Below are 14,419 nucleotides of genomic sequence, written 5' to 3'. Positions count from 1 at the left end.
AATGGTGGCTTGGAGCCCTTTTATTCTGTGTGATTGAGAGTAACCTGCAGCAAGCACCTGCAGCACTGCTTCACCTGGTGCCTTGCCACAAGGCCTGTTAGAGACCCATCATCAGGGTCTTCCAGTGGAGAGAGACCATGGTACTCCCTCACGTGCTGCCTCGCTCCCTCCTGCACTTGACCCATCCGCTGCCTGTCTGAAGGTCCCGTTCCACAGCATGGCTGAGCTGGGGGAATATCCCGGCTACTAATGAAAAGGGTTCTTTGCTCCCGTCCCCAAACACCAAAGAAAAAAATGTTCTTGCTGTCTTAGTGAAAACAAATAACTCTTTTCTTGGATCATTTTTCTTACAGCTCGCTATGGGAGTCAAGCACGGGGAGAGTGTGTATGTTGCTAGGAATAAAGCGAATGAGAAAGCAAGACTGCCTTTTTTTTTTTTTTTTTTTTTTCCCATGGCAGCTGGTCCCTAGATCAGCTTAAACTACACTGTGAAACCACATTTCTAAACTGAATTTCCTGGGATGAGGGTGTTTTCTGCTGCTGTTTTTTTCTGTAGGGGAGCTGGCACAGTGAGGCTGCTCTGAGTAGGTGCTGAGCTAAGGTATATAAGAGCATACAGCAGCGGCGAGTGCAATCCTGTTGGAGCGTCCTTCACAGAACGGCTGAAGTTAGAAGGGGCCTCTGGAGGTCATCTGGTCCAAGCGCCCTGCTCAAGCAGGGTCACCTGGAGCAGGTTGCTCAGGATCATGTCCAGATGGCTTTTGAATGTCTCCAGGGATAGAGACTCCACAGCCTCTTTGGGCAACCTGTGCCAGTGCTCTGTCATGCTTCACAGTTTATTTAAAAAAAAAAAAAAAAAAAAGTGTTTTGCTTCCCGGCTCGTCAGTCCCCCATGGTGCATGGGGTTGTTCCTCCCCAGAGAGGAGAATTGCATCCAATTGTCCTTTTCACTTGTTGGTAATAGTATTGTGTTATGAATCTGTGTAGGGGGAATGATTGTACCTTTCTCCCTCCCAGACTGAAAGCAATAGTAAATGCTAGTAGTAGTAAATGCTTCTCCATCCTTCTTTTTTTTTTTTATTTTTTTTTCTTTACTCCTTTCCAAATACCAGAAAGCACCTGTCCTCCCATTTGAAATGGGAGCCTTGGTAATTTGGTGACAACTGCTGATAGTCTTTGTAGCATGTCAAACTAATAAATTACAGTGTAAGGAGATGAAGAGTTCTGACATCTTAATTAGCACTGAGGCAGCAGGTATCTGGAGAATCTCCCCAGATCTGTGTCTTTTTCAGGGACGGTGTCTAACTGAATCGCAGAGGTTTTGAGAGGCAGCGTCTTGCTGGTGCTTAGTAAACAGAGAAGAAACCAGAAGAACTAGGGGAGGGTTGGAAATGGAATCTGTCTGTAGTTGTGCGGCCACGCTTTGTATTCTTGTGATCCTTTATGGTGGGGTGGAAAAATTGTTTTGGAGAAATGCAGGCTTTTAGCCAATACACTTGACTTTGGGGACAGCTTAATTTGCTGTTAACCTGAAAGCTTTTTCTGCTGAAGATGATGTACAAGATGTCAGCTTTCTTTGCCTTGCAAATTGGATGTTCTCACGTGCTAACGGCCGTGGCTGAGGGGCATAAATGTTGCTTTAGCATGCTGGAAGGAAGCAGGAGAGATTGCTCGTGGCTGCATTCATTTCCAGATACTACACTTCATAACTTTTTGCAATGGCAATTCTACAGAACTGTGTGCTCAAAAGGAGGTGGGGAGCAGGTGGGGAGTCGGTGCCTAGGGATACAGCTGGTGTGCTGGAGGAGCAGTGTGCTTGAGGAGGGAGGGGTGCGCAGCAGTGCAGTTAGTCATCAGTTCTTCAGACCTGTCCATATCTAAACCTGTCCTCTTAAAAAGCAAATGATTTGGGGTTGAACAATTCATAAATGGCTAATTGAGGGGGCCGATTTGGAGTTTGGAAAGGAGATACTCTGGCCCTAGCCCAGAAGAACAAGTGTACGAGTAAGGGTCCTAGGGAAAGTCAGGGTGCTGAACTCCTAAACGTCATCCTTACCAAAGTACGGGAGAACCTAGAGTCACTCAGAGCAACGGGAGGGGAAGGAAGCCAAATAAGCAACTTCCAGGAGTATGGAAAGATTGGCCAAAACACTGGAGTTTCTCTTTGGAGGTCAAGGGAGGCACCTGTGTGTGCTCCCTCCCTCCATTTGTTTCAAATGAAAAGAGCAAGTTGTTTTGCTTTTCTTCAGGAAAAACAAGTTTGAGGGAAGATAAGGCACCAGGCTCTCCATGGATCAGAAGTATTTTGAGAGACCTCTTCATGAAAGAGAGGGAATTTCTTTAATGAAAGACCGGGTAGTAAATGCTATTTCCTTTTGGCAAGGGTAATGGCAAGGTGAGATTTGGAACTCCACACTCTTCTTTCCTCGGAGAGTATTTTAAGCATCTGGGATGTTACGAAGTAAATTAAAGCAATAATAGGAGCATTCAGTTGTTCAATATTGGGAGGGATTGCAGACCATGCAGGAAAATGAAAAAAGAAGTGACATTAAAACATTATTGACTGTGAAACAGAATGAAGTTTCTTATTGTCTGAGAGTGAGTGATTGTGCAGAGAATAATGTTTGACAATTCTAAGAGTGACCCTGGCTGTTGAACATGTAGGACCTGAAGACTAAAGAAGGATAATAAAAAGAAATACAGAGGCTGCAGGGCATAATGAACTATGTCAGAAATTTCCTGCCTAGCTTTGTCGCTCGAACAATTTCATTTCCACCCCCCTCCCTCTTGATAGGTTGGGAACACATACCAGCTAAGAGTTCAGCAACCTGAAATGTGTGTTGATGCTTCATAGCTTTGGTACTAGCACGACAATGCTGAATCTTTTAGAGGTCTGGGAGCAGTACTAGAGACGCCAGGGTAAATGGTGTGTCCTTACATGTATTTTAAGAGCTAAAAGAATAGAAGAAAAAACACACATAGGAACCTTGGGAGACTTCACTTTTTGTGTAGGTCTATACTAAATCTTACAGTGGAGTACCTGTGGTTACAGCTTCAAAGCTCAGGCTGGGAAGGCGGTAATGAAGCCATCGCTGCATTTCATTGGAAAATATAAAAGTAGGCATTGCCTTGGGCATTCCGGCAGGCCACTGTAAATGCTGCTGTGTATTGTGCTTAACCAGACCTGGAACCAGCAGTAGTGATATAAGTCACTAGGACATGTCTTCAGTGGGCTGTAGGAAAGAAGAAACTCCTGCGGATAAGACACAAGGAGCAGTGCAAGTCAGAAGTAGTGCGTGGGCAAACCAACACTTCCTGCCTGCATATTCCCAATATAAGTATAATCTGCCAGGGAGCTTCTGCTTGTGTATTTTCCCCATAATGATAAGGGTAATGATGGCATGGTATATGAAGAACATGCTGATCTGAGAGTTGGAATAGGGCTCGGAAGGTTCTGTTCTGACCTTGGAGGAAGAGAAATAAGTTGATTAAACAGATTCACGGAACGAGCTCTACCTTACGTGCAGAAAAGAGCTTATAGTGCTTCAGGAGCTCTCTGCCGTTCTGTGGGGTTAGTCAAAACTGGTATCTCCTTTGGTGAGTACAAGGACTGCAGATTAGAAGGGACTCTTTCTCAGCATTTTTGAAGGAAAATAGTCAAACTATAATAAGCAATAGGTGTCTTGCACAAGGATATTTGAGCCCCCAATGGTTGTTTGCCGTTACGAATCTGAACCAGCAGGACAGTCAGCTCAGTCTTTCCCTTGTACATCAGCATGTATTGTTGTTCACCTTTTACGTGGGGTATACCTTGGTCCACCAGCTTCTTCAAAGCCCGTGTGAAGTAAGGAGGCTGACCATCACGAGCTGCTGAGCTCAGGGACATGTGTGTGGAAAGGCTGCCCTGCTGTCCTCCTTCCTTTTGCTAATATGGGGCATCGCTCTTTTCTCTGACCACAGGCGTGGCTGCCTGGCTTCTGGACGCTTGGCTCTGTCACTTTTCAAAGCTATACTAGATTAAAGAGTAGTTTCAGACTTTAGTGCAGCCAGGTAACTTTAAATGTACATTCTAATGGGATGGTCAAGAATGATAGGACTGTAAGAGCAGGGAGATCTTGTGTTTTGCATCCCCCGGGGCTGGTTCATCTCCACCTGTGGTATTCCTGAAGAAGGTACATGTCTGTCAGATGGAGCTGTAGTGTAAAAGACTTCAGTCTCACGTAGCAGTCTCTCTGGTGCCTCACTTTTCTTGCTGCTGGGAAGTTAAAAATATACCTAGCCCCATGTCCAACCTGAATCTCTACTGTTTGAGTCTATTGTTGCTTGTCTTCTCGGTGTCCAGCATAGATAATGAATTATTCCTTCCTCCTTCCAGCATTTTTTAGAAGTTCAAAGGTTGCAGTAATAGAGATGATCTGTGGCTCAAGAATATGCCATTCTGAGGTGGTGTTAAAACTAGCTTATTTTAACTGGCCTAATTGTAGACGCAGAGAAGGAGCAGTTAAAGGAATGTGACATCCATGTAGTATGAGCTTTGCTTAAAAAAAGGAAAAAATCAGAAGGGCAGATCACATTTAACACTGTGCAGCTGTAGAATACCAATGCTGTACTGGGGAAAGTAAGGAAGTCATCTGTTAATATAAGGACCAGATCTGAGAAGAACCAAAGGATGAAAAATGGCTCTGATCTTGGCAAGGGGGTTGGATGTCTGACTGGATGCATAATTATAGCAGAGGTACAAGACCTCTTTTGCAGTCAAAACTTGGGAAGCTAGTCACAGGCCAGAACAATCTATGGTGATTAAAAGAAATGTCACCTCTTTCATATTTATTGAAAACATTTTTCTTAAAAGACAGTAAACATATGCTGTGGAAGTGAGCGGCTGTGAGACGGAGCAGCTAGCAGGGATGAGTGAAAAGCAGTTGTGTTGGAAGAACAAAGAGCTTCATTGGCGGCTCCTGTCTCGTTTGCCCGTGCTTTGATATTTCCCCACTGATTGTGATATTTCCATACCAATTATTGTATAAATTGTTCCTGGCTGACCTCCCTACTTAGCCATCCTTAGTTGGCTCAGCAGTGGGAGGAATTTGAATGAGGAATGAATAGCTTTTTGAGTCAGTTTGGGAAGGACGGTCCGCGTGCTGGGAGTGGTGGGATGGTGGCAGGAGTGGAGGAGGAGGATAGAGGATCAGGCACCCTTGGTAGCATGATTTAAACATCAAAGCAAAAGGGTGGAGGATAGGGACAGAGTTGTTCTGCAGGTGGCTCCAGCCAGCCTTTTGGTACAGTGAACTCTCTTGGCATGACAAAAAATACATCAAGCAAAATACAGTATTTTCCCAGAATGAGGCTTTACAGTAATAAGGGGGGGGAGGGGAGTTACCACATGTTTTCTTCTGATAGCATTGTTTTTTTCCATCTGGCAGCAGGTTGCAGTGTACAGAGAATGCCCCTGCCGTGACTCATTTATGCAAAAATTAAGCTTGAACCTTATTTTTATTTGTGTGCGTTAACAGGAGACTTCACAGAATAGCAGGTGTGTGTTACTAGAAGATTGTCTCTGTTTTCGTGTTGCCTGTTGGGGCAGAGTCTCCCTTAGAGATTACATTAGTCTTCAGCTGACGAAAAATAAGACAGCCGCTTGGGGAAGTGTTCTTGGTGGCTTGACAATGGTGAGTTTGGAAGAGTCTTCTTGAAACATAACACCATTTTATGGATATCAGTCCCTGCTTTTTCTCTGGACTCCACAGCAGGGCTAAGAGGCTGGTCTTGGCAAGAGCCGTCTGCGTCCTCCTCAGCGGACAGAAGGGAGAGAGAAAGGGCTATCCCCTGGGAAGCATCGTGCCTAAGGGAGACTGAAAAATTAATCTGAATTAAGATGGAATGTGAGCTTGGAGGTTGTTAACTGTCCCTGAGCAACCCACTGGAAGCAAAGGCCTGTGCACGGTACGACGTTCCTGTTTTGGGGTAGGGGAATGGAAACCCTGGGGATGAGTAAGGTGCAGGGGAGCCCTGCTTGCTGGGCTACAATTAACCGTGTGCGCCCTGTTACTTTGTGAAAGTGGCCAACGCACAAACTGCTGCAGCCTGAAGGCTGTTTCTACCGGCCCAGCTCTTCCCTGTGGCCTGCTGCCCGTGAGCTGCAGGCTGTGGCATCGCCCCGCAGTGCTGCCATCCTTGTTTGGGGTGGGCTGCCAGCGTATGGGAGGCAGGGGGCAAGCAACAAATTAACAACGCCGGCTAATAAACCAACAGCGCCCTTGGACTGGATGAAGATGCTGTTTCCTTGTTGCGGGCACGGCATCCTTTCCTCGCCCTGGGGTTGGAGTGGGGTGCAGCTATGCCTGCTGCCTCCTGTGGCATTGGGCCAGGGCTGAAGGCACTGGAGAAAGAGTCTGCTGGCACTTGCCTGGTCTCAAACCATGCCATGCCCCTTGGAGAGCGAGGGCCAGGCGGGTGGCCAGCCTGGTCTCCTGAGCTGCTCTCGCCTGAGCTAGCCCCAGACCTGTGGGAGGGCAGCAGTTGCCACAGCCTGTGATGCTCTTGGCGCTGGCACCTGCTCTTGGGGTTGTGCGTGCCCAGAGCATCTCTCAAGCTAGGAAGCAGGCGCTTGAGCATAACTGCTCTTTAGCACTTGTGCTTGAATTGTCTTCATTACGGAGGACTTTCTGCCAGGTCCTGTGGTCTGCTGCAGATGCTGATTTGTCATAGCCAAATAGGATTTATGCACGCTCCCCTTCCCTTCCCTGCACATGGGCACAGGCGCCTGCTTTAATTCTGAGGGTGCTTTGAGGGAACCAGTTCAGTTGGCCATGTTCACAGCGGAGATAGACATGCTTCTGGAGGAAAAAGCTAAACTGGTCCCTTTTTTAGCTTCTGTTGTAGTATAGCCAAAGTATATTCTGCAGACCAGATGTGACCTGTATGGCTGAAGAGTATAGCCTGCAGTGACACAGGTGGTGAAGGGGCACGAGGACAACAGTACTGGTTCAGACTAAGGGTCCTCCCACCTAGCTCTGTATCACATCTCAAAAAGATGTAGGCAGACAGCTGTGCAGTTGTAGCTTGTTTTGGGAGTCCCCTGAACCTGATATGATCTACCTATTTAGTAGTCCCCTTTCAAGTACTTGTCCCAGCCACATTTCGACCTATGTAAACTTTCCATATCCACAGCTTCCCTCAGCAAGGATGTCCCCAGGTCTGCTATGTGGAGCTGCAAGAACTGCCCCACTTGTTATAAAACTGAATCTGACCGGTTTCGGTTGACAGACCTTGTTTTTTTAAAGTGGAAGAGATGGTAAATGGTGAATTCTAGACTATCCTCTCCGTGGCATGCATATTGGTATAGACCTTTCCTCTTAAAGTCATCTTTTTTTCCAGGCCGGAGTCCTTGCCCGCTCCATTATTTCTTATGTAGAAGCCATTCCCTAGTGTTTATAGTTGTTGTTGCTCTTCTCTTACTTTCTCAGGAGTACCTATAAATTGAACAAACAATATCAACGGCAAAAATCCACAAATGTGCACTGTGTATTTATGCAAGGAACGGGGAGAAGGGATCTCTTTGGAAAAGTTTTCTACCTAATAACTGTAGTCAAAGGCATAAAGTAATTTTTAAAGGACATTTAGGATTAGTATTGCCAGTTATTGACAAATACTGCTTTAGAGCTTCTAAGTGAAGGAAAACTGCTGTAAAGCTGCAGGGGTAGAAACATCCACTCAAGCTACGTAATCCATTTGGTGTTCAGCACTGTCAGCCCTATGCTTCTGGAAGATATAGAAAAATAGAAAGACTTTTTTTAATTGCTCTCTAATGATTAGAGACCCAGGATAATACTCCTCCTCAGAGCTCAAGTTTCTCTTTTAGATTAAAGGTCTGCTGGCAGTGATTATTGATACCTAAGATACCTTGATGCAACTGGCTGCGGTGCCTTTGGGTGTGGTGCAGGCATAACCCATGCTCTCAGAGATGGCGAGAGTGTTTGTGCAAGAGACTTCTCATCGTTCTGTCCCTAATTTTTATTTATTTTGGTGTGTCAATGCTGTGGTAGAGTTTCTGTGTGCACAGCCATCCTTTCATTCATTATACTCGCCTATCCCTTGCGATAAGCCTTGAATCAATGTTCTCAGATGCAATTTTGCACACCTGTTCTTCTGAAAGGGACCTGAAGGTCCACCTCCTTGCCAAAGAGTAAGTGTTTGCCACCTTCTGAAGTGGGGCATCTTCAAAGTTTTTCAAATCAGGCACCTGAAATGACCAGTCGTGTCTGGAAAACCTGAGCTCTGAGTTCTGTATGTCTTCCCGTGAAAAGGTCAGATCTTGCCATTGTCAGCTGACATTGCTGGGAAGGTGCAGATTTTGCAAAGACAAAGTGTACTCGGGAGCTGAGCTGCAGCACTTCTGGGTGAGATGCCTGGCTGGCAGGGATGCTCGACGTTCTTTCTTGCCTGTAGATTGAATGGAGGCGTTGAAGTCCTGGCTGTGCTATGACAAGGGACACGGGAATCTGAAGTTACGTTTCTCCTTTACCTTATACCTGTATTTCAGAGCTCTTTCATGTGACATTGGCCGTGGCCCTGGAGCCTGCTGGGCAGGCTGGCGTAGGGGAGGTGCAGGGACTGGGCATCTGCTGGTGCCGGGGTCCCACACAGTCCCCTTGCTGCATGACCTTGAGTCTGATCAACCGGCTGCACCATCCCCTCTTGCCGCTGCCGCCTCCTCTTTCCCCCACGCACCTCCTGTCTCCCAAACAGGGCTGGGAGATGGGTAAGCCAGCGGAAGTCTCGAGAGCTGCCTGGCTGTTGTTTGCCTTTTTAGCTCAAAACACTGGTGACAATAGCCCTCATCTGTAGGGGATGAGGATCAGGGAACGCTTCCTCCTTATCGTGGGGGATTTGCTGCCTTTTGGAAAAAAACAGATGCACAAACCTATCATTTCTTATTAATTTTAAAGTAGCTCTTGGCTCCCTACCTCCTCCATATCAGCTCTTGCATTGTCAGTAAATTATATTGGATTTGCAATTAAAAGCCAGCTGTGCCAGTGAAGTACCAGCCAAATGCCACCATAACTGTCTCCTGGGCATCCTAGGGGAGGTGTGGAGCACGCAGCTCCTCCTCCAGTGAGCTCTTCTCTCACTTCGAGAGGGAAAGATAAGAGTTTAAAATGGGATCTCGGGCGCATTATTTTTGTTAATCAGAGCACTTGCTCGCTCAGAAATGCAGTTCTTTTCTTGATACTGCGTGTTCATGGATATAGCAATTCCCAGAGCTTGAAAACTGCCAAACACCCTTCACCATGTGAAAAGTTAACTGTTTTTAGGGGAAAATTTGTAGTGGTGGATGTCTGTCTCAGGCTGGCTGTTTTTCTCCTTCCCTTTCTCAGTTAAAATGATTTATTGGAGAAGTATCTCTGCTTTTGCCGTGTGGGGTTTTTTTCAAGTGTTGAAAAGCATTTGTGCCCATCTATGTTTGAGCAGGAGTTTGTGGCCAGGCAGGGGGATGAGCACTGTGGATATGCTGCTCCCTGCCCCTCTGGAGATCCACCCTGTTCAACCTTCTGCTGAGCCTTTGTGTCTTGCCTCTCAGAGGCTGAATGGCAGCTTGCTGCAAGTTGTAGCAGAACCCCAACTGTTTTATCTTCCTTCCACGCTGGAGCTGGGCAGGGCTTTTTCTACACCGGCTTCTTCTGTCCCTCGGCTGCTTGGGCTCCTGGAGCCAGAATGAGAAGCGAGGAGCTCTTCAGCTCTTACCTCCCTCACTTCTGGCTGGATCACAAAGGTGCAGCAAGCCAGTGAAAGAGGGGAATAGGAGAGGAGGAATGTAGAAATTGGGTCTCTTCCAGACCTGGAGCAGGACTCCAAGTTGTAGTGTTACAGGCAAGGTCCCAAAAACCCCTGGCAACGGAAGAAGGAAGCCCACATTGGCGCTGGCCATGAGGGCAGTGGGATTTGAGATCTACCAAAAGACTGCGTGCATCAGGGTGCAGAGATCTGCACCGTGGGTCACCGAGGTTGGGATCTTGCCAGCGAGCTTTGGAAGGGCTGATATGTGCATCTGATAAAGTGATGGTTTTCAACTGGATAGTTGGAAAACTCCTCAAATAATTGTTGTGTAAAAAAACCAAAACCACAAACCAGCACAGCACTAAAAACCTGCAAAACAAGGTTGTGCGCTAAGCTGAAAGATATCTGCATGAGTGTTCTGTGTGCAATTTTTAATTCCTACAGCTGCATGTTTGCCTTGTGGTACGATTTTAATTCTGTCATTGCATGCAGGGTATCTGTGTGCTGTAGCAAGGCTACGATGTGCATACAAAAAAATGGTATTATGAGCTGTCTTTAGGTGTGCAATAAAGATCTTCCCCTTCCTGCTGCTTTAAAAACAGTTCACTTCAAAGGCTGCAGTATTTGCTTTGTCCTTTGGCCTTTACGGGGTGACAGAAGAGGCTGTCTGCACCTTAGATGTTTTAGTTGTCTCTAGCAGTATCTTTCCCCAGGATGAAGAGATTGGTACAGCAAACAGTGGGGGAGTGTTTGCCTCTGTTGTTCCTCTCCCCATTTGTTTCGAAAGTGCCAGCTTTCCCCATCCTCCCCTTAAATCACATTATTTCATAAAGGGAAAAAGAAACATAATTTGGAGCAGCAGCGAGCTGAGCCCAAGTTAATAGTTTGAATTGCACTCCATCTGTTCAGCTGCATGGCCTGGTGGATGTGCTGAACCCATTTTTCACAATTTGTTTTAAGCTGGTAAAAACCATCTCTCCTGGCACTGGTCCAGGCTGACTGTGGCAAAAAACTTCATCTCTGGACATCCATGTCCAGAGGGTAGGATTGAGTCAGTAATCCCCAGATGCTGGGCTACCTCTTCCACCTGCGCGTTGCTAGTATTTTGAAAGGTTAAATTCCTCTCTGGACTTGAGCATTGCTGTTGAAAATTAGAGAGGGGGTGGGGGAAAAAAACACCAATGTGTATGTGCACACAGAGGATGAAATTTGCAAACGTGATTATGCGGGACTCGCTTTAAATCGGCTTATTGCTGTTTTATGATGGCAAGCAAGCAGTCACAGGAGCCAGGGTGATTGGCCTCGCCATGTGCGCATGCTGCTGGTAACTCAATAACCGATGAACACCCACCGTGGTCTCCAGACCTCCAGCCTTTGATGTAGCAACAAACAAGATAGATTGCTGTAATTTATCTGGCCCCTGGAGGGCTGTGCTGGTAATGTGCCATGAGCCCAAGGGCCAGCCATCCATAATCTGTGTAAAAATACAGCAGATCGCAGTCGCCGTGCTGCGGGATTGTCTTTGTTCCGTGCCGCAAGAGTTTGCGTGTGTACAATGCACAGTACTGGGTCTCGATTTCCAGCAGCCAGGGGCGGTAAGTCTTAGTGTAATATGCCCACTCCCTCCATTAACTTTAATTGTTTTTGTTATGTACTAAATATACTCCTTTCAAATAGACTCGGGAAGACAGTGCCGGAAACGTGGTATTTCCCCATATGCTTTTACAAGCGTAACAGAGAGACTGGAGAAAGCGTGCTGGGTTTGGGAAGGAAAAAGAATAGGATTTTGTACCAGCCAAAGGCTCCGGTGGGTTTGCTGATGGAGGTCAAGTGCTTGTGCCGTTGCTGTTGGGTGGCCTGGAGATGAAAGGCGAGGGACAGTAGCCTCCTGGCTTGCACGTGGGCCCCTCTCCTGGTGGAAGACGGTCCAGGTTGGGCTGTGCCAGGAGAAGAGGGAGTTGCTGCCAAACTGGGAAGTCCCACCAGTGGTACCGGGGTGCTGCAGAGCAGCTGCGTGCCACCTCCTAGTGCCCTCTGTTAGCAACCCGTGCCTGGGTTTACAGGATACTAGGTTTGGAAAATAAAGAGTAGTACTGAAAACAAAGCCCTGTCACCTTGAGTTTCTGGTTTGTTGCCATGCGGTGCAGTACCTTTTAGTGCCCGGATTCTTATCACTACCAAAGAAAGCTTTTATGTTATCTCAACACCACTTTTTTTTTTCATGGGGCGTTCTAAAAAACACTTCACTTGGGTCAGCAAGAAAGCTTCAGCGTGGCTGGGGGGATGCTGTGCCAGAGCCCAGCGTGCCTGTTGTACAATGGGGTGCAAGGGCTTGCCTTGCCGAGCCTGGCCATGGAAGGGTTAGGACTGGTACATCTCGGGGGACGCACGGCGGCTGCCTGCCAAGAAGTAACGTTGGGCTCCTCTCTTCCCACAGGCATGGCCTTGGCCCAGCGGCAAGTGGCGGTGCAGGAAGGGCCCCTCTACCGCACGGAGGGCTCCCATGTCACGCTGTGGTGCAAGGTGAGCGGCTACCAGGACCCAGTGGAGCAGAACTTCCAGTGGTCCATCTACCTGCCCTCGGCCCCCGAGCGGGAGGTGCAGATCGTCAGTACCGTCGACCCCTCCTTCCCCTACGCCATCTACACCCAGCGTGTGCGCAGCCGGGGGATCTACGTGGAGCGGGTGCAGGGGGATGCCGTCCTGCTGCACATCACCGAGCTGCAGGACCGGGATGCTGGGGAGTACGAGTGCCACACACCCAACACCGACAAGACGTACTTTGGAAGTTACAGCGCCAAGATGAACCTCGTGGGTAAGCTGTCCTGCTAACGGCATAGCTGGGGGCAATGGGGCATCTCCCAGCCAGCGTGTGGCAGAAACCCATGAACCCCACCATGTGCAATGTAGTCCACATAAGGCATGACAAAAAACACCAGTGAGGAAAACAGGAGCAGAAAGCAAGCAGCATGGTGGTGTGAATTGCAGGAAATCACGGTATAGAGACGAAGGAGAAATCGAGCTTTCTCTAGTAATAAGACCCTTATAAAGAAGAGAAACCAGGCAGTGTAGCCGGAGAGAGGAACGTGTGAAGCTGTGGCTGAAAGCAAGAGGGATGTAGAACTGATTTACGTAGGGAGAGAGGGATAGGGGAGGCTGCTCCAGATGGCACAAGCTGCAGAGGAGAGAGCTGTGTGCCAAAGGTGGTGAAATAGCGGAACGGGGAAGAGAGGAGTGATAATGAACAGCACATAAAGGGAACGGGAGAGACGGTTGTCTTCAGGCTCTGTACAGAGGGCAGTGCTGAATGCGTCCTGAAACCAGCACACCAGTCAAATTGAGCTGTCCGTAGATGAATGTGGGGAAGTTGGTTTGGGTTGTGTATTTTTTTGTCTGTGTTAGAAAAATCAAAAACATGTTCTTTAAAATCTGGAGTATTTCCACAGCACCTCTCTGACTAGCTGATTTGACCTTTTCAAGCTTCAGCTTGCTTTCTGTATCTCAAAATGTGGTTGGGTTTGAAGTCTGTAACTCTGCTAATAGTGGTCAAATAGCTTCCATCAAACTCTTTGGCTGAAAGGACTCCTAAAAGAGCTCCTCTGCAGCAGAGACAGCCCTTTAGCAAATTGAAGCCCACAGACAGCAGGCTTGCTTTCCTTATTCCCTTCGGAGATGCCTGTGAGCCTGCAGGTCTCCGGTTTGGAAACCACTTTGGCATTATCCAGAAGTGCTAGCCCGTCAGGGTGTTGGCGGCTCAGGCAGTGTTGACACAGGAAACCCATTGTGAAAGGAGTGGAGGTGTGAGTTTAAATCACAATAGCCCTCCTTCGGGCTGCGCTCCTTGTCTCCCGCTTGTGTGCATGGTGGCTCCTTCCAGGGTGCCTGCCCAGCCGCTCTCCCACGCAAAGCCCCATGGCCTGGGTACAGATGCTTACTTAGATGCGAGCTTTCCTATCTGATGTCCACAAGAAGTTGGGAAGTAGACGTCTGAATACTCTTTTCTAAATTTTTTTGGTTTTGTAGTTCTGTGATTTGCTTTAGGTGTCCAGGTTTGCAGTTCCCCCTTTAGTTTAAATAAGTCTGAGTCAGCGCTGCCACTGTAAAGTCACTTCAGGGAGTGAAACCCGTTGAAAACCAACGGTGAAAAAAAAGTGCCTGAGGGCAGGGTGGGGTTGCAGCAGTCTGGGTTTGCAACTGGGTTCCTCTGCCAAGGAGCTGCACCCAGTGGAAACCAGCACAAAGTGGAAACCTTGGGTCCTTACAGGAGAGCTGTTAGAGCAAGTGGGGAGTACCTGCCTTAGCCACTGGCGTAGGGCACAGTGTGGGATGGGGATGTGGGTGATGGCTGGGCAGTGGGGAGCTCCTCTGCTGCTCTCCCTGGGGGCTGGGGAGCCATTGCCCTCCAGGTTTTAACTAGCTCAGCAGCTTCTTCAGTGGGCTTGCTAGGTGAGATGCTTTTTCTCTGTCCCACCCCTTGCCACTGGTACAAGGCACGTAAGATTTGAAACTCCATAGACACCCGTGAATAGTGCTTTGAGGACATTGTCTTTGGGGCTTACCTGTGTCCGGGATGCTCAAGAAAATTGATCTAAGGTAACTTTTAGTGGATTAGTTAAATCGCTTTATTCTGCTTCATGGA

At 47.8% G+C, this 14,419-nt stretch overlaps 1 protein-coding gene across 3 annotated transcripts in view; it reads left to right on the top strand.

The window, feature by feature from the left end:
• The window catches only part of IGSF3 (immunoglobulin superfamily member 3), a 104,298-nt gene that overhangs the window by 17,301 nt on the left and 72,578 nt on the right, over positions 1-14,419 (top strand). For 2 of the 3 annotated variants that reach the window (XM_054187725.1, XM_054187710.1), the window contains exon 2: positions 12,218-12,595. In XM_054187725.1, coding sequence (XP_054043700.1) covers positions 12,218-12,595 — 378 coding nt within the window. Of the gene's footprint in view, positions 1-11,341; positions 11,376-12,217; positions 12,596-14,419 lie in introns of those variants that run through there. The other variant, XM_054187718.1, reaches the window with a different exon arrangement.

Source organism: Rissa tridactyla, chromosome 1 (assembly GCF_028500815.1).
Source record: "Rissa tridactyla isolate bRisTri1 chromosome 1, bRisTri1.patW.cur.20221130, whole genome shotgun sequence".
NCBI classification, from domain to species: Eukaryota; Metazoa; Chordata; class Aves; order Charadriiformes; family Laridae; genus Rissa; species Rissa tridactyla.
This window is presented reverse-complemented; position numbering and strand designations above follow the sequence as displayed.